General features: G+C 40.4%; 1 protein-coding gene across 4 annotated transcripts in view; it reads right to left on the reverse strand.

The window, feature by feature from the left end:
• Positions 1–23,619, reverse strand: part of ZBTB40 (zinc finger and BTB domain containing 40) — a 74,935-nt gene that overhangs the window by 33,285 nt on the left and 18,031 nt on the right. For 3 of the 4 annotated variants that reach the window (XM_064589788.1, XM_045898492.2, XM_045898488.2), the window contains exons 2-3: positions 3,225–3,982; positions 2,262–2,395 (exon numbers count right to left, since the gene is read on the reverse strand). In XM_064589788.1, coding sequence (XP_064445858.1) covers positions 2,262–2,395; positions 3,225–3,906 — 816 coding nt within the window. In that variant the 5' untranslated portion in view covers positions 3,907–3,982. Of the gene's footprint in view, positions 1–2,261; positions 2,396–3,224; positions 3,983–4,072; positions 4,430–23,619 lie in introns of all 4 variants that reach the window. The other variant, XM_064589787.1, reaches the window with a different exon arrangement.

The raw sequence follows: 23,619 nt of genomic DNA on the forward strand, positions 1-23,619 counted from the left end.
ATGCTCTTCAAACATTTTTTCTCTCTTTCTTTCTGCAGCTGAAAGGCTTATTATGGAATATAACAGAATCAGTTTTAAATACCACCATCAAGTGATTTGTAGAGCTCTTACTCTGACCTCTAAAACCGAGGAAGAAATAACATAAGCCTATAATGATCCCCAACAGTGAATCAGTGTTCTTTCTAAGTACTACTAATGTTATTGTCACCAAAAGATTAGGACAAGAATTGGGAGGGGGAAAAAATGTTGGATGAAACCATGTACAGCGAAAATTTCTTGAGCACTTGCTATTTATTTATTTATTTATTAAAGATTTCATTTATTTATTTGACAGAGAGATAGAAGAGCACAAGCAGAGGGAGAGGGAGAATCAGGCTCTGCACTGAGCAGGGAGCCCGATGCGGGACTCGATCCCAGGACCCTGAGATCATGACCTGAGCCGAAGGCAGACGCTCAACCAGCTGAGCCACCCAGGCGCCCCTGAGCACTTGTTATTTGCCAGACACTTTTAGGTATCAGCATTAGGAAAAAAAAATGCTTAACACACAGTTCGAGTGAGTATCCAGGCAGCCCTAATAATCTGAGTACTGCTGATCTATGCTGCTGCTCCTCGGGCACCAGAATTAAGTAGAGAGGAAGTCCCAAGAGGGAAAATGAAGAGGTGTGTCTCTAAGCCATCCAGGTAACAAACTTGTAACAAAAACGACAGATTGAACAGTTAAGAGAACATCCACGCGCAAAAATATAAAACCATAATGTCCTTCAGCATTATCGGTATAAAGAATATCAAGGTTTTACAACTTGTCACCTCCCTAACAGAGTCATTGGGGTTAACCCAGTGTTATGAAAAGCTGTTCTTTCAAGAAAGTAATTTACAGTCAACTGTCAATTAACCATGGTTAAAAGAAATACCTGACCTTGAATTGTTGTTGTTGCTGTTTTAAAGTCATTTGCTATGAATCTGGGAAATATTTACATAGTAGAAAGGCATTCACTGCTTGGATGAAGGTAACTAACAGACATGCAATTGCCTACAGCGACATGGGAGGCCTCCCACCACGCAGATGAGCAAGCCTGCGGGGACAGTGCCCACTGGCTCTGCCAGCCCCGCTCAGCACAGGACACACAGCTGGGGGAAAGGCGAAGCAAGAGTTCTAAAGTGGCTGTGGACGTTCAAGGGATGGGAAGTCAGGTAGTGAGGAAGCCCACCTGTGGGGATGCGTCTCACTGAGATATTGAAAGAAAGAAAAGGCCAGTTATTTAAGAAATAAGATCTTGATAACCACTGGGCCGTTGTTGGGCCGTTCCTAAACACTTCGACATACATGACATACATGTGTCATTTTCCCCTACTGGCAGTAAAACCCAGTGTGCAAGGGAACCGCTCTAAAGTCAGAATGCTTGAGTTTGAATTCTTGCTCAGTCCTACAAGCTCTGCGGCCTTGGCCAAGTTATATACCTGAAACCATTTTTCTCATCTGTAAAACGGGGCTAAAAAATAGTAAAATAGTACCCACCCTGGTGATTTTTGTGAGAATTAAATGTGGTAACATGTGTGCCAAGCATAGCAAGGTAAGTATTCAATAAATGTTCACCGTTAGTGGTTTTATGTCAGAAAATGGCCACTGTATTCTTAAACATTGGATGCAATTTACTATGTAAGGTTTACATTAAGTCCATTTCGTACCTTGTTTTGAGTATTTCTTATTGTTCTGCTCTGGTTTTTATCATTCAGTCTTGATTTGGGGTTATCCATGACTACTTTCTGCCTCATTTTATCCTGATTAATCAGGAGGAAATGGTATGATCAGTTAAGTATCCTGGATCAAAACTGGTTGTAAGCCTGGGATCAGAATATAACTTAGTTTTGAAAGCATCTTGCCTAGTACTTTTGCAAGACTGCCCTTTAGAAAATAAATGTCAAAAAAAAATTAAAGTTTGAGGGATGCCTGGGTGGCTCAGTCAGTTAAGTGTCTGCCTTTGGCTCAGGTCATGATCCCAGGGTCCTGGGATCGAGTCCTGCATCGGGCTCCTTGCTCGGCGGGGAGCCTGCTTCTCCCTCTGCCTGCCGCTCCCCGCTTGTGTTCTCTTTCTCTCTCTCTGACAAATAAATAAATAAAATCTTAAAAAAAAAAATTGAAGTTTGAAAAAACTAAGACCCTGGAGTATTTTGCATTTTCATAGTTCTGCCCCATATGGGAAGCTGGTCTGGCATCCAGAGAACACTACATCCACAAACAAATAAAACTCATGGTACCTACCTCCTCCTGTGCACCTTTAATTTCCGAACATTCTTCTAGTCTTTTTAAAACATCCTGGGTAACCAAGAGTGCATCAGAGAAGACACTTTCATTCTCTAGAAGAAAATTCAGCTGATGGTGTTTCCTCTCATACTCTGAGTACAAAACAAAATAAAAAAAAATATCAGTGATTCATTACTTAAGATGATTTTTAAAAGTTTAAGCTGACAACCTTTAGGTCGTATGCTGCATTTATAACTGACACCTAGCACATCAGTTGTGGGTAACAGAAAACAGTGTCCCTACCAGCTTCCTCCTCTGTGCCGTCCTCATCCTGGTTAGAATAATGGGTAAGCAACAAAACTGGTATATCGGGGGTGCTTAGGTGACTCAGTAGGTTAAGTATCCGACTCTTGATTTCGGCTCAGGTCGTGATCTCAGGGTCGTGAGACCAAGCCCTGAGTCAGGCTCCGCACTGGACATGGAGCCTGCTTGGGATTCTCTCTCCCCATCTCACTCTGCCCCTCCCCACTTGCTCTCTTTTTCTTTCTCTCTTTCTCAAAACAAAAACACCGCTGGTACATTGTTATTTTAGTATTGCTTTTCTGCTCTGTAGCTCATCCTCAGCCTTCCATCACTCAAAAACACAGACACTTTAAAAAAAGAAGAATGCCCCCTTGGGGTGCTTGGCTGGCTCAGCTGGGGGAGCATGCAACTTGTGATCTCCGGGTTATGGGTTTGAGCTCCATGCTGGGTACAGAGATGACTTAAAAAAAATAAAATCTTAAAAAAAAAAAAAGAAGAATACCCCAGTGGGAGTTTTGCTTTGGATTCTGTGTTGGATTGGACTGGATTTTGGTTTCCTATCTAGCAGTGGATTTTAGTAAATTTATCATTGAAACAAAAAAAATTCATAAAGATCACTGGACGTAGTAATTGACAATAGAAGGACAGATTATAAAAGAACTATTAAATGAAGATTACCTGGCTCTGTGCTTGCCCCCTTTGCCTCTCTAAAGGCTTGTACAGCAGGAGAGGGGGAACAAACTTCAGATGGACGAGGAGTCTCCACTGGGGTATCTATGTTCCCCTGCATCTCCTGGGCACTGGAAGGCCCCATACTCATCTCTCGTGCGTCCTCAGTCTCGGCTTTCACAGGGCCCCCTAGAGGGGCAGAAGCCTCCAGGGAAGGACGAGACCCTGCAGCGCCCTCAGAGGCAAGGATTTCTACTTCAGGCTTCTCTGGTTCCTTCCTGAATGCCTCTGAGGATGGTACGGAGACATCCCTTACCACCTGACCCTGAACAGAGCAGTTCATGAGGCTGGTCAGAAGATTTTTACAACTGACGGCCACATCAAACATCTGGAGGCTGTCGGCCAGAGAGATGATTTTGGAGAAGTTGTGCTTGCCCACGGGTAGTTTGCCAGTGTACATCATTTCTAACAAGAGGGCAAACTCCTCGGGGCTCACCACAGACGCATCGATGGAGATGGTGTCTGTGTTGTCCAGCAGGGTTTTGAACAGGAGGCTGGCCGCAGCCAGGACGAGCTTGTGGGCCCTGAAGTAAATGGCACCGATGGAAATGGTGCAGTCACAGAACTGCTGCTCCTTGCACAGAGTGTAGAGCTGCTGCAGCAGCTGCCGGCTGTAGTTGGGGAGCTCCATCACCTCCGCTCTGCCCCCGAGGACTTCTCGCCCTCTCTTCTTCCAGAACCCACTCTGTGAGGATCAGTGCTGTCTCCTAGGGAAACCCCAAAAGTGCTATATTAATATATCACAAGCACACAGGGAAAGACCTTGAATGAAATATTCAAACAAACAGTCAACTCACACATGCGTTCGCCCAGTGTTGCTCAACAGGAGGGGCGCTGCGCCAGGGACGCTAGATTAATAACGCTGACGAGAGCGGTCACGGGCGTAATGCTATGAAAGGGATTATGCTTCGTGCTTCATCTGGACAGTCTCACTGGATCCTCATGATGACTCAATGGAAAAGATACCATACCTTCCCCATTTTACAGATGAGACTGAAGCTTAGAGGTACTGAGACAACCAGCCTGAGGCAAAGGAGCCGTTAAATGGCGTTTGTGTATCACCCACTTCAGGGCTGTAGATAATAAACTGCTGGATGCGTTCCTGCTTCCAGTGAATTCTCAGCCAATGGAAGGAGGCAACTATATAAACAGATCTGCAACACAATGTCCTCATCTCATTTGACTTATCTGCAACACGCACACAGGTCGTCACTCCCTCCCGCTTCAAACACATTTCGCTCGCTCCTGCTCTCTCTGGTTCTCCCGTCACCTCCCGAGCCACGCCTTCCCAGCATCCTTTGCTGGGTCCTCTGCATCATGTTGGCCTTTACAGTTTGGAATGCTCCAGGACTCAGTCATCTCCCCTTTCGTCTTCGGTCTCATCCGATTCCACACCTTTGAAATGTCAACGAATGCTGACAGCTTGCAGGCTGACATCCTGAGCTCGGGCCTCTCCTCTGGAGTCCAGATGCACACCTCCTGCTACCCGTTCAGCGTCTCCGATCAGAGGCCTGATGGGTGGCTTAAACTTATATCCAAAACTCTCCTGCCATCTTCCTACTCCACAGCAATTTTGTCTTTCTAGAAGTCATCCTTGACTCCAGGGTTTTTCTTATACTCCTAATCCAATCCTTTATAAATCCTGTTGGCTCTACCTTCAAAATATACCCCAAACCCAATCATTTCCTGCTGCCTCTGCGCTCGTCAGTCTAAGCCTCCATCACTTTGGATCTGGCCTATTGCAGCAGTCTCCTCTAACTGGTCTCCACACCCCTGCCCCTTTCTAGCCCCACCCCTACGCCACCCTACCTCAATCCAGGAGTTAGAGGGCTCTTTTTGGCATGCAGCCAGAGCTTGTCCCTTCTTTGCATAGAAGCCTCCCTGGCTTCTGGTCTCAGAGTAAATGCAAAAAGCCAAAGTTCTTCTAATGGCCTACACTGCCCTCATAAGCTGGCTGGCATTAACTCTCTATGCCACCTTCTACTACCCCCCCCCCGCTTACCCATTCGGCCCTAAGCACACTGCCTTCCTTACCGATCATGGAACAGTCTGTAGATGTTCATCTACAGGTGTCTCCACATGTGTGCATGGCTCACTCTCCCTTCCAGCAGGTCTCTGCTCTAAGGCCACATCATTACTGAGGGCTCCCCTGACCATGCCCTTTAAATACCAGCCTCCTCTCCAACCTCAGAACATTCCATCCCTCTTACTCTATCTATCATCACAGCATTATCACCTACTAACATATATTTTTACTTATTATCATGTATCTCCCTTCACTGGAATGTAAGCTCCGTTAGGGAAGGAACTTTTAAAAATCATCTGCTATATCCCAGTGCTTAAAATTCTGCCTCACACAAATGTTGTTGATTAGCTGGTGTAATGAATCAATGAATGGAAGGAGATATAATGGCAGAGATTTGTACCCAGAAACCCAGCTTAGGGAAAAGGGGTGTGGAGCCGTCAGAGTAAGGTCTGGAGGAGGAGCTGAGCTGCCTGAATAAATGAGTAGGCCCTGGTGAGGTGAAGGGAGTGAGACAACAGGCGCTCTGGGCAGGGAGCCTGCATGAGGCGCACAGACAAGAAAACATCTCCAGTAGTGGGAGGGAAGGGGTGCAGGGGGTACTGGAAGGAATTCAGTGATCCTGGAACATAAGCAGGGGACAGGGAGTATCAGGAGCTAAATCTGGCAGGCAGGGGTTGTGGCCACAGAGAGATACACGGGCCATGCTTAGGAGCTTGGATTTATCCGAAAGGCAACGAGGAGCCACTGAAGGGTTTGAAAGGCTTTAAGCAGGGAAGTCACATGGTCAAAGATGCATCTTAAATGGATCACTTAAGTGACATCTGCACAGAATTGAGGGGGATAATGCTAGAGACAGGCTCTATTATTGCAGGAGTTCAGAGATAAATCAATAAGGACTTTGACCCACCGAAGGGGCAAGAGAAGAGAGAGAAAGAGACAGCCAAAAATATTTAGAACATGTAACTGTCATGATTTAAAGTCTGAGTAGATGTGAGGGAAGAGAGAGACCGCTCCCAGGTCCTGGTCTGGTTGAGTGGGAGTGGATGCTGAGATGATCCAGATAACATAAGGAAACAGTCTTGGGAAGAAGACATGTGGTTCAGTTTTGGGTTTGAGGATCTTATGATGATAGCCAAATCCTATAATCTCACTTGTATAAAGAAAATAAAATAAAAAAAAAAAAAAAAAAGAAAAGAAAATACACTGACAAAAGGGTGGAAAGCCAAACGTCAAAATAACACTGGCTGCCTTCTTTGTTAGCAAGATTGTGGGTGATCCCCTTTCCCTTCCACCACTATTTCACTTTCCCACATTTGAAGCTGAAAGATAAAAATAAAAATAGGGGTGCCTGGGCAGCTCAGTTGGTTCAGCATCCAACTCTTGATTTTGGCTAGGGTCATGGGATGGAGCCCACGTCTGGCTCCGTGCTCAGCACTGAATCTGCTTGTCCCTCTGCTCCTTCCCCCACTCATGCTTGTGTGCTCTCTTTCTCTCTTTCAAATAAATAAATAAAATCTTTAAAAGAAATAAATAAATAAAACTATTTCCAAGTTCTGGCTTCTGGTCTGGCCCGTAAGAAGCTTAGAAGTCACCATTCCATCCTGACAACGGTAAAAAGCTAAACAAATGGAAAGATCAACAACTCTTCTTAGATCTGTCAGAGAACTGAGGTCACAGGGCAAAACTGCTGTCCCCCAAACTGGAGAAAAAGGCAGATAGAGAGAATCATAACTTCTCAGAGCAGAAACCCACCAACAGATACATCCAAGGGAACTGGTACCAGAAAAGGAAAACAAAAACTGAAATTGACAAATTGCTGGAGGCTCAGGGTGGACAAGTCTGAGTTAAAAACTCCAGAGGGACCAAGTCATAACTTTTGAGTTTTACCTCTAGGAGCTCTAAGGGGTGAATACAGGCGAAAAATTCCCTCCTGCTTCTGGAAGGAGCAGGGGAGAACTAACCATTTTGAAATATGCCAGAGCACTCTGTTCTTAACAAGGCCTAGCTTCAGGAGAAACTATTTTACCAGATTCCAACCTAACTGGGGGAAGAGAAATACCCTGCAGGAGGGGATGAACTGAAAAACATTGGTGAAGTTCATAGCCCTGGGGCACAGGCTCACCAAGAGACTGAGACCTAATCATCGGTCTATAAAACACTTCCTCCCCTACATCTTACCATCCCATCACTATACGCTTATTTACCACAATTCCTTTTACCCAGTACTTTATGTCTACCTTTCAAGAAAAAAATATGAGACACACTAAAAGGCAAAAACACAGTCTGAAGAGACTGAACAAGTATCAGAACCACAGTCAGATACGTCAGAAATGATCAGACCAGGAATTTTTAAAAACTGTAATGCTAAAGGCATTAATGGAAAAAAGCAGACAACATGCAAGAACAGATGAACAACGGAAGAGAGATGTAAATTAAAAAAATGAAAAAGAAATGGTGTAAGTCAAAAACAACAAATTAAGAATGCCTTTGATGTGCTCATTAGTAGACTGAGAAAAGCTGAGGAAAGAATCTCTGAATTTGAGGATATAATCAGAACAGAATATCCAAGATTTTATTTACTTGAGAGTGAGAGCATGAGCAGGGGTAGGAGCAGAGGGAGAGGGATAAGCAGGTTCCTTGCTGAGTGGGGAGCATGACACAGGGCTCAATGCCAGGATCCTGAGATTATGACCTGAGCCGAAGTCAGACAGACGCTCAACCTACTGAGCCACCCAGGCACCCTGTCATTGATTTTGAATTTAATTCCATTTTTGGCTGAGAGCAGAGATTGTACGGTTTCTTTTTTTTTTTTTTAATTTGTTAAGGGTATTTTTTGGTCCAGAATTGGGTCTATCTTGGTACTGTTCCATGGGATCTTGAGAAGAATGTGTAATCTGCTGCTGTTAGATGAAGTAGTCTATAGATACCCATTATATCCAGTTGACTGATAGTGCTGTTGACTTCCACTATGTTCTTATTGGTGTTCTGCCTGCTAGGTCTGTCCATTTCTGATAAAGGGATGTTTAAAGTCTCCAACTATAATAGTAGATTCACCTAATTCTCTTTACAGCTCTTTCAGTTTGCCTTCCTTGTTTTGATACTCTGTTGTTAGGCATATGCACATGAGAGATTATGTTTTCTTGAAGTATTGACCCCTTTTTGATTATATAATGCCCCTCTTTATCCCTGATAACTTTGCTTATTTTGAAGTCTGTTCTGTCTGAAATTAATATAGCTACCCCTGTTTTCTTTTGATTAGTATTATCATGATATATCTTTCTCTATTCATTTGCTTACACTTAGGCGTATCATATTCAAACTACAAAAAAATGAAAGCTTAAAAAAAAAAATCTCAGAAAAAGAGGAAAAAAAACCCCACTTTACCTGTAGAGGAGCAAAGATAAGAATCACGTCTGATTTCTCCTCAGAAACCATGCAAGTAGGAAGAGAATAGAATAAAATAATTGAAGTGTTGAGAAGGAAAAAAAAAAAAAAAAGCCCAACCAACCTAGAATTCAAACTACATAAAAGGTGCTCAGAGAACCTTTAAAAAAAAAAAAAAAAACTCTCAGCAAACTAGGAATAGAGAGAAACTTCTTCCATTTGATGAAGAACATCTACAAAAAAACCAAGTTAATGTTATAGTTAATAGAGAGAAACTTGAAGCTTTCTTGCTAAAATCAGTAATAAGGTAAGGATGTTCCCTCTCACCACTGCTTTGCAACATTATACTGGAAGTTCTAGCTAATTAATGAAACAAGAAAAGGAAATAAAAGGAATATAGGTTAGGAAGAAAGGAATAAGACAGTCTTTGTTCACAGATGATATGTTTGTCTATGTAGAAAATCCAAAAGAATCAACAACAAAAAAACCCTAATAAGCAATTACAGCAAGACTGCAGGGTACAAGGTAAATATACAAACATTAATCACTTTCCTATATATCAGCAATGAACTGGAACTTGAAGTTAAAACATCACCATTTAAGGGGAGCCTGGGTGGCACAGTTAAGCATCCAACTCTTGGTTTCAGCTAGGTCATGATCTCAGGGTCATGAGACTGAGCCCCACATTGGGCTCTGTGCTGAGTGTGAAGTCTGCTTAAGATTTTTCTCTCCCTCTACCCATCCCCATCACATTCTCACGCTTGCGTGCACTCTCTCTCTCTAATAAATAAATAAATCTTTTAAAAATTAGTATTTAATTAGCACCTAAAAATGAAATATAAAAAATAATTATGGATAAGTCCAATAAAATAAGTACAAGAGTTATATGAGAAAAACTACAAAACTCTGACGAGAGATATCAAAAAAAAAAAAAAAAAAAACTAAGTAAATGGTGAGATGTTCCACGTTCATGGACAGGAAGACTCAGTACTATCAAAATTTCAACTTTTCCCGACTTGACTAGATTCAACACAATCCTAATCAAAATCCCAGCAAGTTATTTTGTGGATATTGACAAACTGTTTCTAAAGTATATGGAGAGGCAGATTAGCCAACTCAGTACTGAAGGAGAGTAACAAAGTTGGAGGACTGACACTATTCAACTTTAAGATTTACTACAAAGCTATAGTAACCAAGACAATGTGGTATTGGTGAAAGAACAGATAAATTAGCTCACAAAAATAGTCAACTAATCTTTGAAAAAGAAGCAAAGAGTACAATGCAGCAAAGATAGTATTTCAACAAATGGTGCTGGAACAACTGGACATCCACGTGTAAAAAAATGAATCTAGACACAGACCTCCAAACCTTCACAAATTTAACTCAAAATGGATCACAGACCTAAATGTGAAATGTAAAATTATAAAACTCCTAGAAAATAACATAGGAGAAAACGGAAATGAACTTGAGTACAGTGATGACTTTTTAGATACTACACCAAAGGTATGATCCCTAAACGAAATAACCGATAAGCTAGATTTCATTAAAATTTTAAAAAACGTTTTTCTGTGAAAGGTAATGTCAACAAAATGAGAAAACAAGCCACAGACTAGGATAAAATATTTGCAAAAGACACCTCTATTAAAGGACTACTATCCAAAATATACAAAGAACCCTTAAAACTCAACAATAAGGAAACAACCTGATTCAAAAATGTACCAAACCTTAACAGACATCTCACCAAGAGACACAGATAGCAAGTATAAAAAACAAGTATAAAAAATGTTCAACATATGTCATAAGAGAATTGTAAATTAAAGCAAACTATTACGATGGCCAAAATCCACAACACTGACAATACCAAATGCAGTGAGGATTTATAGTAACAGGAACTCCTATTTATTGCTAATGGGAATGCAAAATGGTACAGCTGCTTTGGAAGGTAGATTAGCAGCTTATAAAACTAAACATATCCTTACCATATGCTCCAACAATTGTGCTCTTGATATTTACCCAAATGAACTGTCTACACAAAAACATGCACACAGATATTTATAGCAGCTCTACTAATAATTGCCAAAACTTGGAAGCAATCTAAATGTCTTTTAGTAGGTAAATGGGTAGTAGATAAACTGTGGTACATCCAGATAACAGAATATTATTCTACACTAAAAAGAAATGAGCTAACAAGCCATAGAACGACATGGAAGAAAGGTAAATGCATAAGATCAGTGGTTGTCACTGGCTGAAGGAAGGCAGGGATAAATAGGCGAGGAACAGAGGATTTTTAGGGCAGTGCAATTATTCTTTATGATACCACAATGGTGGATTCCTGTATTACACATTTATCAAAATTCATAGAATGCACAATGCCAAAAGTGTACCCACTGAAAACAGTGGACTTTGAGTGATAATGATATGTCAATGTAGGTTCACTGATTGTAACAAACTGCGTTGTGGGATAGTGGGGGAGGCTGTGTGGGTGTGGGGAACCCTCTACTGTACTCTGTACTTCCAATTTTGCTGTAAACCTAAAACTGCTCTAAAAAATAAAGTTCACTTATTTAAGAGACTTCATAAAATGAATGTAAAGTTTTCAGTTCTAATCACCCCAAACCCTATCTATACCATGATATTTAATATTATGGAACATTTATGAATTTATATAATATTTTTAGTTTACTCAGAATATATTTAAGAACATCTAGCCCTACTGTTTGAGTACAATTTGTCTTGATACCTGTATTATAAAAATGCATATTTTTTAAAAACAAATAAACTGCAGCCTAGGAGCTACCCAACTTGCTCTACTAGTGGCAGCGGAAGGGGCAGGACTGGAATTCCTATCTCCTGGTACTGGTGGAAAACAAAACAAACAAACAAACAAGATTCTGTAAGATTTAAAACAGGCAAAAGTAGGGACTATCCTTTTTAAAAAGAAGATAATTCTTAAAATTTGTAAATTAACTTATTTTAATAACTGAGGAAAAAATCAGAACAAGAATTCAACTTGCAAATAACAAAAAGTATAAACTATTAAACAGACACTAAAGTTTTTCTAAAGAATGAATTATATCAGTAGAATGTGATTTTTTCCCCTAAGAGAAACCATAGGCCTTATGAATTCAATAAATTAAAACACTTACCTGGACATATATTAGATCTTTTAAAATATTCTTATTAATATGAAACAAGTGATTGGGATTCTATTTTCAGGACGAACTTACTTAAGATGTTTTTTGGTCATTTTTCTGGGGAATTTATCTACAGCTTTCATCAGATTGGAAAAAAAAAAAAAAAAAGATCTAGCAATGATCCAGAGGTAGGTATTTTGAGCATTCACTACAGAACCTTGTGGTCAGAACTATTTCATACTTTTGTTAATAAATAAGTTAGATGGGGGGGGGGGGGTGCCTGAGTGGCTCACTCAGTTAAGTGGCTGGCTTTGGCTCAGGTCATGATCCCAGCGTCCTGGGATCCAGCCCACAGCAAGCCCTGCATCAAGCCCTGCATCAAGCCCTGCATCGAGCCCCACATCGAGCTAAGCTCCCTGCTCAGAGGGAGTCTGCTTCTCCCTCTGTCCCTCCCCTGGCTCATGCTTTCGTGTACTCCCTCTCTCTCTCTCTGAAATAAATAAAATCTTTAAGAAAAATTAGATGGGAAAATAATAGAATAACTGTAGCAGAATAAGCAACTGAGCAAGGTTCAAAAAAAGTGAACTGAATTATGTGGCTTATCAATACACAGATATTAAAAACATGGTCATAAACTTGCGATAAAGGGAGAATGGAGATAGGTAAGGCAGAAAACTTTCAAGGGTGATCAAGGGCTACTTAATGAATGTAAGCTGGCAATGTTAGAAGTTGAAATTTTACTAAGATTAATAGGAATAACTAATTGAAGAGCAAACTTTTGGCAAAACGGCACGCCAAGCTGATGTAAATGGACCTTTTCTCCCACTTCATACAGAAATGCTGGATAAAACACTTTTAAAATGCCTTTAAAATATATAGTCAAGCTTTAAAAAAAAAAAAAAGAAGAAATCCTCAGGCACCTAAAATGAAAGAGACATCAAAATCAAAACTGGAACATTAAGTGGGTGTTGAGACCATGGTGGCCCACAGGGGTTTCAAACACCAATATAGGCCCGGAGCTTGGAGGAGAAAGCATTAATCCTCACATGGAGACTAGAAATACAGCTTCAGGCAGGTAGAAGGTGGGCGAGTTGAAGCTGAGACCCTTGCACAAAGCCCAGAGGCTCAAATACCTATCCTTCCTTGATATGCAGTCTGAGAAAATCTCTGCTCACTGGCTCGGAAGCAGCAATAAAAGTTATTAATTATATAGGCCTTAAGAAGAGGAAAAAGCACCCATAAGAAATCTAAAATGCAGGCCTATGCCATACAGAGGCAAGTGTGGGTATGTAAATTTGTATCATACAGGAATCCTGAGCTGAGAAATTAACATAAAAACTGGTCTTTGACATGCAACAGAAAAAAACCAGAGTACTTTCACAACCCAAGGCACAGAGACTCACACAGTGAAGAAGAAAAACACAGAACAGAGCTCACTCTTACATACCATATGAGGAAGACACAAAAGTGAAAGGTAAATCTATAAAGGCTAACAGTAGAAAATGTCAGAAGGTAACTTTGAAGCAAGGGTAGGGAAACTTCTTAATGCCCCAAATGCCAAAAAAAAAAGGGGGGGAGGGGATGATGAATCTGCAGTGATAATGAAGGTTTCTATCAAAGACATGATTAACAGACAATGGACAAAGGGTAAATTCAGGAGATAATATTGCACAAAGGCAACACGGAATTAATACCTAGAAGATATAAGAAATTCCTGCAAATCTAGAGAAAAAAATTGAAATCCAAGGGGGGAAAAGGAGCAAATGATGTAACCAGGCAATTCAGAGAAGGAAAAGCTTACTTCTAATTAATCAACAAGCAGTAATAGTAGTTGTTAAAATAGCAGTAATAGGGGCACCTGGGTGGCTCAGTCAGTTAAGTGTCTGCCTTTGGCTAAGGTCATGATCCCAATCGAGCCTGTATCGGGCTCCCTGTTCAGTGGGGAATCTGCTTCTCCCCCTCTCCCTCTACTCTGCTTGTGCTCTCTCTCAAATAAATAAAATCTTAAAAAAAATAACAGTAGTAATAGCAGCTAGCATTTATCTAATGATTATTGTATTCAGGAAGTGTTTATTATATTCAGGAATATGCTTTACACATATTAACTCATTTTGCCCTCTCAACAACCTGATGGGGCAAATGCTGTAATTATCCCCTTTTATGATGAAGAGACTAAGGCCCAGAGAGGTTGAGTAGTTTCTCCAAGATCTCACAGTTAACACATGGTAGAACTTGAGTTTGAATCTAGGGCACTTGGTGGGTATATAAATTGTATAGCTGTTCTGAAAAACATTCTGCTAATATTTAGTGAAATTTTCTGTATATATATGCCTTGTGACCCAGTAATCATATTCCTCCATACATATCCTAGAAAAATTCTTACATGGGTCCATAAGGAAGCAAGGCCAGAAAGATCACTGGGGCATTGTTTTTGGTAGCAGGAAGATCAGAGGCAATTTAGATGTCCATCACTAAAAGAATTAAGTAAATGTACAGGAGGTATACTATGGAAAACAGTGCATTAGAAAGAAGCAACAACTAGCTACTAAGACAGAAACATGGATAGAAACCCAGTGTTGAGTGAAAAAATAACAACCACAATGAGATCTAGGGCATAATAGCATTTATATAAGTTAAAAACATATAATCAGAACAATACCATATATTTAATAAGGCCACATATGTAGCCAAAGACATTTTATCAAATACATTAGAGTAGGTGCCTACAGTGTGGGAGGGGAATGAGGGTGTTGGAGGTGAGAAAGAAAAATAAAAAATAAAATCAAACAAGGGGAGCCTTGCTCAGACAGAGAAATGCTAGAGTGTCATGGATGAGGGGGCTCACTGCACCACCCCCAAGAGGCAAAAAGTAAAACTAAAAAGCCACATGAGGAGATGAGAATCACCAGAAGGAAAGTCACTAAATGCAGGAATCAGCACAAATAGCAGCCCCAAGGATTGAAAACCATAAAAACAATAGAACACTATGAAAAATGCTATAAATTAATTATATTTCATTTTAATAAATAGGCAAAATGAAGGAAGTCAAAATCAAAGAACAAGATAATATGGAAAAAGGATAGTCAGATGTGAAAAAGAACTTTTGGTTATAAAAAATTAAGTCACAAGGGACGCCTGGGTGGCTCAGTCGGTTAAGCGTCTGCCTTCAGCTCAGGTCATGATCCCAGGGTCCTGGGATCGAGTCCCGCATCGGGCTCCCTGCTCCACGGGGAGCCTGCTTCTCCCTCTGCCTCTACCTCTCTCTCTCTCTCTCTCATGAATAAATAAATAAAATCTTAAAAAAAAAAAAAATTAAGTCACTGGCATTCACACATTGATAAATTAAATAAACTAGACACAGCTAAAGAAAAAATTAGTGATTAAGAAGAGAAGTCTGGGAAAATTACTCAGAAGGTAGCAGAGTTTATAAAAACAGAAATATGAAAGGGAAGTTAAAGGACACAGAAGACAGAATGAGAAGGTGTTCCAGAGGAAATAATGGAAAAAGTACAGGAGAAACAATTTGAAGATAATTTCTGAGAATATTCTAGAATTAAAGACAAACCCGAGTCTTCAGAAGAAAACTTCAAAATATTAACAACATGGAGAAAAAGAATTTGTAAGGAAACCAAGAGAAAAGACATTACTTACAAAAGAATGACAACTAGGCTGATATAGACTTTCGATTTAAATAACAAGAGGGTTGGCCGCCATCATAAATGACACAGTAACTATCCGGACCAGGAAGTTCATGATTAACTGACTACTTCAGCGGAAACAGATGGTCATTGATGTTCTTCACCCCAGAAAGGCAACAGTACCTAAGACAGAAATTCAGGAAAAACTAGCCAAAATGTACAAGACCACACCAGATGTCATATTTGTGTTTGGATTCAGAATCCATTTTGGTGGTGGCAAGACAACTGGCTTTGGCATGATTTATGATTCCTTGGATTATGCAAAGAAAAATGAACCCAAACACAGACTTGCAAGACATGGCCTGTATGAGAAGAAGAAGACATCAAGAAAAAAGCGAAAGGAACGCCAAGAACAGAATGAAGAAAGTCAAGGGGACTGCAAAAGCCAATGTTGGTGCTGGCAAAAAGAAGGAGTAAAGATGCTGCAGTGGCTTTATCTGTGGTGGTTGTGCAGATTTTTCATGCGAGGATTAATAAACTAAGAATGTTAATGTGAAAAATAAATAAATAAATAACAATAGATGCCAGAGGAAAATGCAATAACAGTTTTTGAATATTAAGGAAAATAACAATCAAGTATCAATATCCAGATTGAAATAAAATTATCTCCAAACAAACAGACACAGACCATCACTGGAAGAATTACTTTAAGAAGGAAACTAAACCAGGAAAAAAACAAAAAAGGATAGAACATAAGAAGAAATAGCAAGTGGCAAGCAAAGAAACTGCTAAACAAATCCACTGGAAAAGGTAAAATCAGAAAGACTGATAACATCAATGCTGGTGAGGATGTGGAATGACTAGAACTCTCATACACTGCTAGCAGAAGTGTAAAATAAAACGGTACAACTACGTAGGAGAACTACGTGGAGGTTTCTTATAACATAGAATAAACTGCTAGTAAATGCAACAACATGGATAAACCATTAAACTATTATGTTAAGTCAAAGAAGCCAGGCATATATGACTCAACTTATAGGAAACAGAAATACAGGTACAACTAATTAACGGTGATAAAAATCAGATAGTAGCGTGGAGGTTGTTGGGATGGTGTAGGGAAGGGACTGAATGGAACGAGACACAAAAGAACTTTCTGGGGAATGGAAATGTTCTACATCTTATTCTGGGTGGTGTTTAAAGAATAGATATTTGTCAAAACTCTTCAAACATAACATCTAAGCTCATTATATCTCAATAAAAAATTAAGAAATGTGTTGGTATACTGAAAATGCACTGACTGTTTAAAAATAGGTACTGGAAGGAGAGGTTAAAAACAAAACAGAATAATGACAACCATAGTGCTAGCACTTACTGAAAGCTTACTATGTGCCAAGCACTGTTCTAAATGCTTTGCATATATTAATTCATTTAATCCTTTCAACAACTCTATGGAGTAGGTACTCTTATTATCCACATTTTACAGATTAAAAAAACTGTCACACAAAAAGGTTACATAACTTCCCTAGGGTTTACACTAATGTGTGGCAGAGCTGGGGTCCAAACTCAGGCAGCCAGGCTCTAAAGTTCTGTGTTCGTAGAAATCCAATGCCTCTCTGAAATTAACAATCAACAACAACATGGAAGATGAGAGACCAGAGTCAGGGTGTTCCAAGAGTCAAGAGGATGACAAAAACAATGACTGACTTTAGCCTTTAGCCTAAATGAAGTATGTATATTAACAGGTAAGGATGTAGGAGAATAGAAAGATAAATATTTGCAAACGGGGGGTACAAAAGAAAATAAAGAAAATGTGATTAATCCAACAGCAAGTGAGAAAAGGAAAAAAGAAAGGCAAAAGAAAATCGCATTAAATAGAAAACAATTGAAGATGGCAGAAATAAGTCCAAATGTATTCTTAATCACAATAAACAAATTGAACTTTCTTGTTAAAAGGCAGAGAGATGGGGCCTCTGGGTGGCACAGTCAGTTAAGTGTCCGACTCTTGGTTTCAGCTCAGGTCGCATGATCTCAGTCATGATCATGGATCGAGCCCAGCATTAGGCTTTGTGTTCAAGTCTCACACATGCGTACGTTCTTTCTCTCTCTCCCAAATAAATAAATCTTTAAAAGGCAGAGAGGTTCTCTGATTGGGTTTTTAAAAAATCAGCTATATGTTACTTATAAGAGAATTAATGAGTGGGCGTGTTTACATTTAAAGCCGTGCCTAGCACATAGAAACTACTACATGTGGTAGTTGTTATTACTAGACTGTGAATCATCCTCATTAAATTGTTTTGAAACTAGCCATCTGACTTGACAGCTCAAGTATCTATCTGTAAATAAACTATATAATCTTCGTAGACCACTTTCAGGTACAGAATACTATTATTAAATAAATCTAATATATAATCATGAGGGATACACTGGTGATTTGGGGGCTAGTGAAATGTACTATAGAGGCTAAACTATACTTTGCTGATCTCACAACTAAAATGTAAGAGCCTCTAACATATTTTACTGTTTCCCCTAATTCCCTTTGTTGGGGAAGTTAAACTGAGGAGAGAGAATACAGCATTAGATATAATGTTGTGAAAGTGTACCTTTCAGAGTTAGAACACTGCATGTTGGAATCTCTAAGTCCTGTAGGTTCTTGTATAGAGGCAACCTAAATTATGTTATTAATAAGCACTTACTGAAATTGCTAGCCTTGGGAAAACTGCCAAAGGTCCCAAGGGAAGAACACTTAAGCAACAAAAGAGCACCACAAAGATGGATGTTCCTCAAAGGAACAATATTAAAGCCTCAAGAAAAGACTATACTGATACAGAATAAAGATACTTAGAAAGAAAAAACTTAATTGGCTGAACCAAGTGCTGCATAATGACCCAAAACACCAATGGGAATTCAACACAAAGTGGAAACTAGGCCAGCTTTCTAAAAGGAGCACAAAGAATATTTATTGATTTATTTATTATTTATTAAAATTTTTATTGTCTACTTCCAAAAAGGATTTGAAAGTTTAAGAATTCTTTAAGTTAAAAAGAGGCAAGACAAAAACCAGAAAAAGCAGAAGTGAGAATTAAGTCATAGTTCGTAGGAAACATGCAATCCCTTTGATGAACAAGGAGGAATACAACACTGAAGACTTACTCTCGATATGCACTGCTTAATTAAATAAAATAGATGTTCTGAAATCCACAAGTGCTGGTGATGTCCTTAGCAAAGCACTCAAACAAAGGCCTTTGTTGTCACTACTGGAGAGTAGGAGGCTCTTTTCTGTACCTCAGGAACTGGACCTCCCATTCCCCAATTACTATACTATATATACATGTCGTCCTATTCCTAATTATGGGTCATTTGCCTATTATTTACTCAGCACATTGCTAAGTGCTGTGAGGGATTCAAATGCATATAAAACAAGATCTTTGTCCACAGGGAATTGGTAATAAAGTTGATCCAATGCTAGAATGATTGAAAACAGATCTCTTAAAAGGACTCAATCCGTAAGAGACAAGAAGGAAAGGAAGAGAAAAACAACAACAAACAAACAGACTGATCCCCATGAGTGGCAAGGAAAAGGCAAGAGCTACAGCTGGTAAACGCAAGTGAGGTACAACTCCAACAGGCCAGGGTGAAAGGTAAAGAACTCCAGACAGAGGAAGAGCCATGAACTCCGTTCCAGAAGAGGCACACCTGGCCTGGGTGCTGGAAATCATGTATGTGTCCAGGATCATGTATGTGCACCCAGCTCTGGAAGGACATCCGTAACTAGCTGCCATCATTATTATGGACACTGGGCTGGCTAGGGTGGGTCTCCAAAACCACTCACGGAAGAGAAAGGGTGGAGCACAAGGCTACCTAGGTTAGGGAGGCCAGAAAATAAGCAGAGGAACTTCCACCTGTTTTGAGGGAGGAGCTTCTGAAATAGGAATAGCACAATTAAAGCAGAGCTTTCCCAGTGACATGAGGGCTGGACTAATAATAAGGAAAGTGACTAGCAATGGAAAGGAAGAACAGGTCGCCTCTATTATGTTGTCTATACAGGTTGTTGCCTTAGACATCCTGTATTATGGAGTTCCATGGAGAAGTTGGGCCCACCTCTTCCTAGATTTGTGTGTTCCAACATCCAAGAGAGAAAAGCCATTCTATTACATAATCAAGGGTCCTCGATTCTGGTTGCCCTAACAATTCTGCACTCTCCTTTGCTCACATCTATCTCATGGTCTGAGACATCTCTCTTACGGTATGGCTCAATGCAACCTTATCTGCTTAAAGTTTTTTTTTTTCTGTTGCTGCTGATAATCCCTTTCTCCTGAATAAAATCTTTACTTCTACTTTGATGCCTGGCTCTGCTGGAACCAGAGAGCTGGAAGAGACCTTGGAGAGCCCTATTCATTGCTTTCAGCAAACAGAAGTTCATTACTTTATCTATCACGTACTCTTGTCGCATGACCAAATGACCTTAGTCCAGTCTCTTCCCTTTCTAAGCGAGGAAACTGAGGTCCTGAGAGGCTGAGTTGCTCTTTGATCCGAGTCAGCTTTAACCCCATGGCTATTTAGTATCTCACAAACAACCAGAGTCAGGTGAAATAACAGGCACTCTCAACATAATTAGAGCAAAGATCACACATTCAGAGACAAGAAATGGGGCATTTGCTACACACAAAAAGATGATTTAAAATGTAAGGTATCTAAGGAATCAGCTAAGTTAAAAGAGAACTACTAGCAATTATTTCTGAGAATACAAGGTGGATGGGTGAGGTCAGAAAAGGTGACTGCAGCTTTTAGCGGGCCCAGATTTCTCAAGTTTAAAAGCAGTTGTCATTTGGTCTTGTCTCTTACACGGAGGGCCTGAAAGGCAGTAACATGTAGTGTAAGGGATGGAGGTTTCCGTATTTGGCACTCCTGGATTCGTGGTAGTAACCTGTCATATGTATTGTCATTGTTGTTTCTGACAGTATTACCACCATCATTCTCATTCCATTCCAAAGTCTAGTCTCCTACGGTTCCAGTCCTTGAGATTTATAGCAATACCTGAATGACCTATGTATTTTCCTAAGGTACATTCTGGTCACTGGGAAATCCAGGTAACCTGAACAACTCCAAAGAACCCCAGGAGTGAAGATTCTCAAGTGGCTGGTGGCATCAAGTATAAAATTCACCTCTGGGATTTTGGATGCTGTCTAGTGAGCAATATGGTAGACACCAAGTAAGGATGATATGGTAGACACCAAGTAAGGATGATATGGAGATGATAATCCCTTGCTTGTGTACCGGGATTTACACCTCATCCCATTAATCTTCATTTTATAGATGAAGACTAAGGCTCAGAGATGTTAAATGCATGGTTAAGGGTTATGAGTTACCAAGGGGCAGAAGTGAGCCCAGGTCTCAATTCTCAAGCCATGGTTCTGTCCTCTATAATGTGAAGGGCTTGCTGGATGCCAAGACTTAGCTACCACTTCCGCAGATAATTTTCCCTTCCAAGAGTTCAGCGGCCATTAAGAAGTATAGCTGTCAACTCTTGGTTATTTAACAAGTACACTTACGGTCTCACACTGAGGGAAAATTGTTAGTGAGCCAACCACATCCACTGCCCCATCAGCTCAGGATATTTTTCTCAATTATCAACTCATGTCTCGTGACAGAGTTAGCCCTAATGATATCCTGCTCTTTCTTTTCATATTCTGTCAAATTATATAAAGATATTATTTATCAAATAACTACTAATAAGAGCTACCTTACTATGTTTCTAAGCACTTTTTATGTTACCTCCTTTAATACTAACAATCCAGCAAGATAGGTAAACCCAATTTACAATAAATCCTAATAGTGGAAACGTTAAGGAAGAGGCCCAAGATCATACAGCAAATTAGTAGAGGAACTGAGATCTTAATCCAGTTTGCCTGACCTAAAGCTCTTGCCCTTCTATCCACTAAAAGGTTTCTTACCTGGGATCCTGTCAAAAAAAGAATCTGATCCAGAAGTTCTGGGGTGGGGCCTGAATTCTGCATTTCTAATAAGCTCCAGGTGATATGGATACTGTCAGTCCAGGAACCCTCTCTGAGGAACAAAGCACTATACAACACTGCCTGTTCTCCAATCATTTTTTTCTTTTTCTTTTTTTTAAGATTTTATTTATTTGACAGAGGGAGAGACAGCAAGAGAGGGAATATAAGCAGGGGGAGTGGGAGAGGGATAAGCAGGGAGCCTGATGTGGGGCTCGATCCCAGAACCCTGGGATCATGACCTGAGTGGAAGGCAGACGCTTAACGAGCCACCCAGGTGCCCCTCCAATCACTTTTTTCATAACATGTCTTAAGCAACTCTTCACCTCTAAAAAATCTCAAGTCATCTTCAGATCCTTTCCTTCTGCATCTGCTTTTGGCTCCAGTCAGAAAAACAAACTCCATAATAGCTCTGGGAATAAAACCTACAAAATATGGAGGACTCCAATAACCATGTCTGAGGCAAATAGCTCTACGGCCTAGCACCAACCCCAACTCCTATAGAATGCATTTCAGCAATCTGGTCTTCAGGGCTGGTCTGGCTTCCCTGGCTGCTGCCAAAGTAACTAGAGGTCAACTGCTCCTGATCTAACATGGTCAACTGAACCTGGTTAAGCCTTGGAAGGGCCTAGGATGAATGTATGCTGAACCGAAAACAATGAAGAGATCTCTGCTTATGACACTATATATGAACTACCGTGGTATTTCCTTTCCAGCCATTATGCCATGTCTTGCCCAGAATCAGACACCTCTACTTATCTTCCATAGCCTTCTACCCAGTTTCCCCGACAGCTGTATTGAATAGCATTTCAAGGCCTGCATTCTCTTTTGTGGCACAAAATCTAAAATCAAGGCTCAATATTATGTGCTGCCTTCCATCTGATGAAATCAGGAAGGCCTCAAATGACCTAACTACAAATTCTATTACCCACTCTGCTCTAGTACACAAGATCCCTGAGCCAAACAATCCTCCTTATCAAAGTGACTAAGGTCCAGTTCCTATTTATCCGTGAGTAGTGGGTTTCAGTTCCTTATCAGCCCCCAAGATTATTCTAGCAAGCCAATCACATCCCCGGGCAGAAACCAGGAGGCACCTCACCCTTTTGATACTACAAAGCCTGCCTCCCACAGCCCCTGATTGTTCACTCTGCTCCTGAGGGCAACCCCATGTGGCCCTGAGCAGCAGACTATGTCCTCTTCTGGGGCTGTGAGTATATGTGACTAATAAAAGCTGCGGTCAGTCCCACCTGCCAGTGTCCACTGTTGTGTGTTCAGCCATCCCCATAATCCTAGGGTAGGAATTCTTCCCTCAGCAACAGGGTGAATAAGAGGTGATTAAAATATCCTTTTTGCCCAATCCACTGGTCTCTGCTCTTTTTCATATGTTTGAATCTCTTGAATGCCTTTGACGAAGTCATCAACTGCTCCATGACAGTAATAATGTCCAGCATTGTGCTAAGCACTGTCCACATACTTTTCCATTTAATTTCCCTAACATCCCTATGAGGTAGATACCATTATTACCCCTAATGTACAGATGAGGAAACTAATGTCTAACAGGTTATGCCCAAGACCATACAGTTAATAAGTCTGAGCACGGTTCAAATGAAGATCTGTTGGCTCCCTGTTCTTAATTACTACTTTAGTCTTGACAGAATTTCTGGGCTCAGCGTTAGCATTCCTCAACCCCTCTCCACAGAGAGAGATGTGCTACTGGCTGGCCTGACAGGAGCACCTGCATTTGAGACACCTTATTTATTTGCTGGTCTCTGCTCAAAGATGGATGGAGATGTGTATCTGGAAAGAGTGCCATTGGAACAGGCTGGCTGTCTGGCTGCCAAGAGACTTCCCTTGGTGGCTTGAACTTAATTTACCAAAAGGTCTAGTTTGGTTGTCAACCTTGCAGATACAAACACTCCACCCTATAAAAGTCCCACAGTTAATTGGACTTTGGAGGTTTGATAACACAGCCTAAACTCATAAGAGAAGAAGTATAAATTAGAAAGTGAGTTTATTAGTTCATTTATTAGTGAAATAGGCCTACTCTTTACAATTACGTGTGAAAAAATTCAAGCAGCAAGGTCAAGTATCATCAGAAGAGAGTGTATGCTACCAACATTCGGTGGAAACTTGGTGCATCTGTCTTCACCCGGG

The sequence above is a fragment of the Mirounga angustirostris genome, unplaced genomic scaffold (genome assembly GCF_029215605.1).
Source record: "Mirounga angustirostris isolate CCGP_5_RB_7025 unplaced genomic scaffold, mMirAng1.0.hap1 SCAF_4, whole genome shotgun sequence".
Taxonomy (NCBI): Eukaryota; Metazoa; Chordata; class Mammalia; order Carnivora; family Phocidae; genus Mirounga; species Mirounga angustirostris.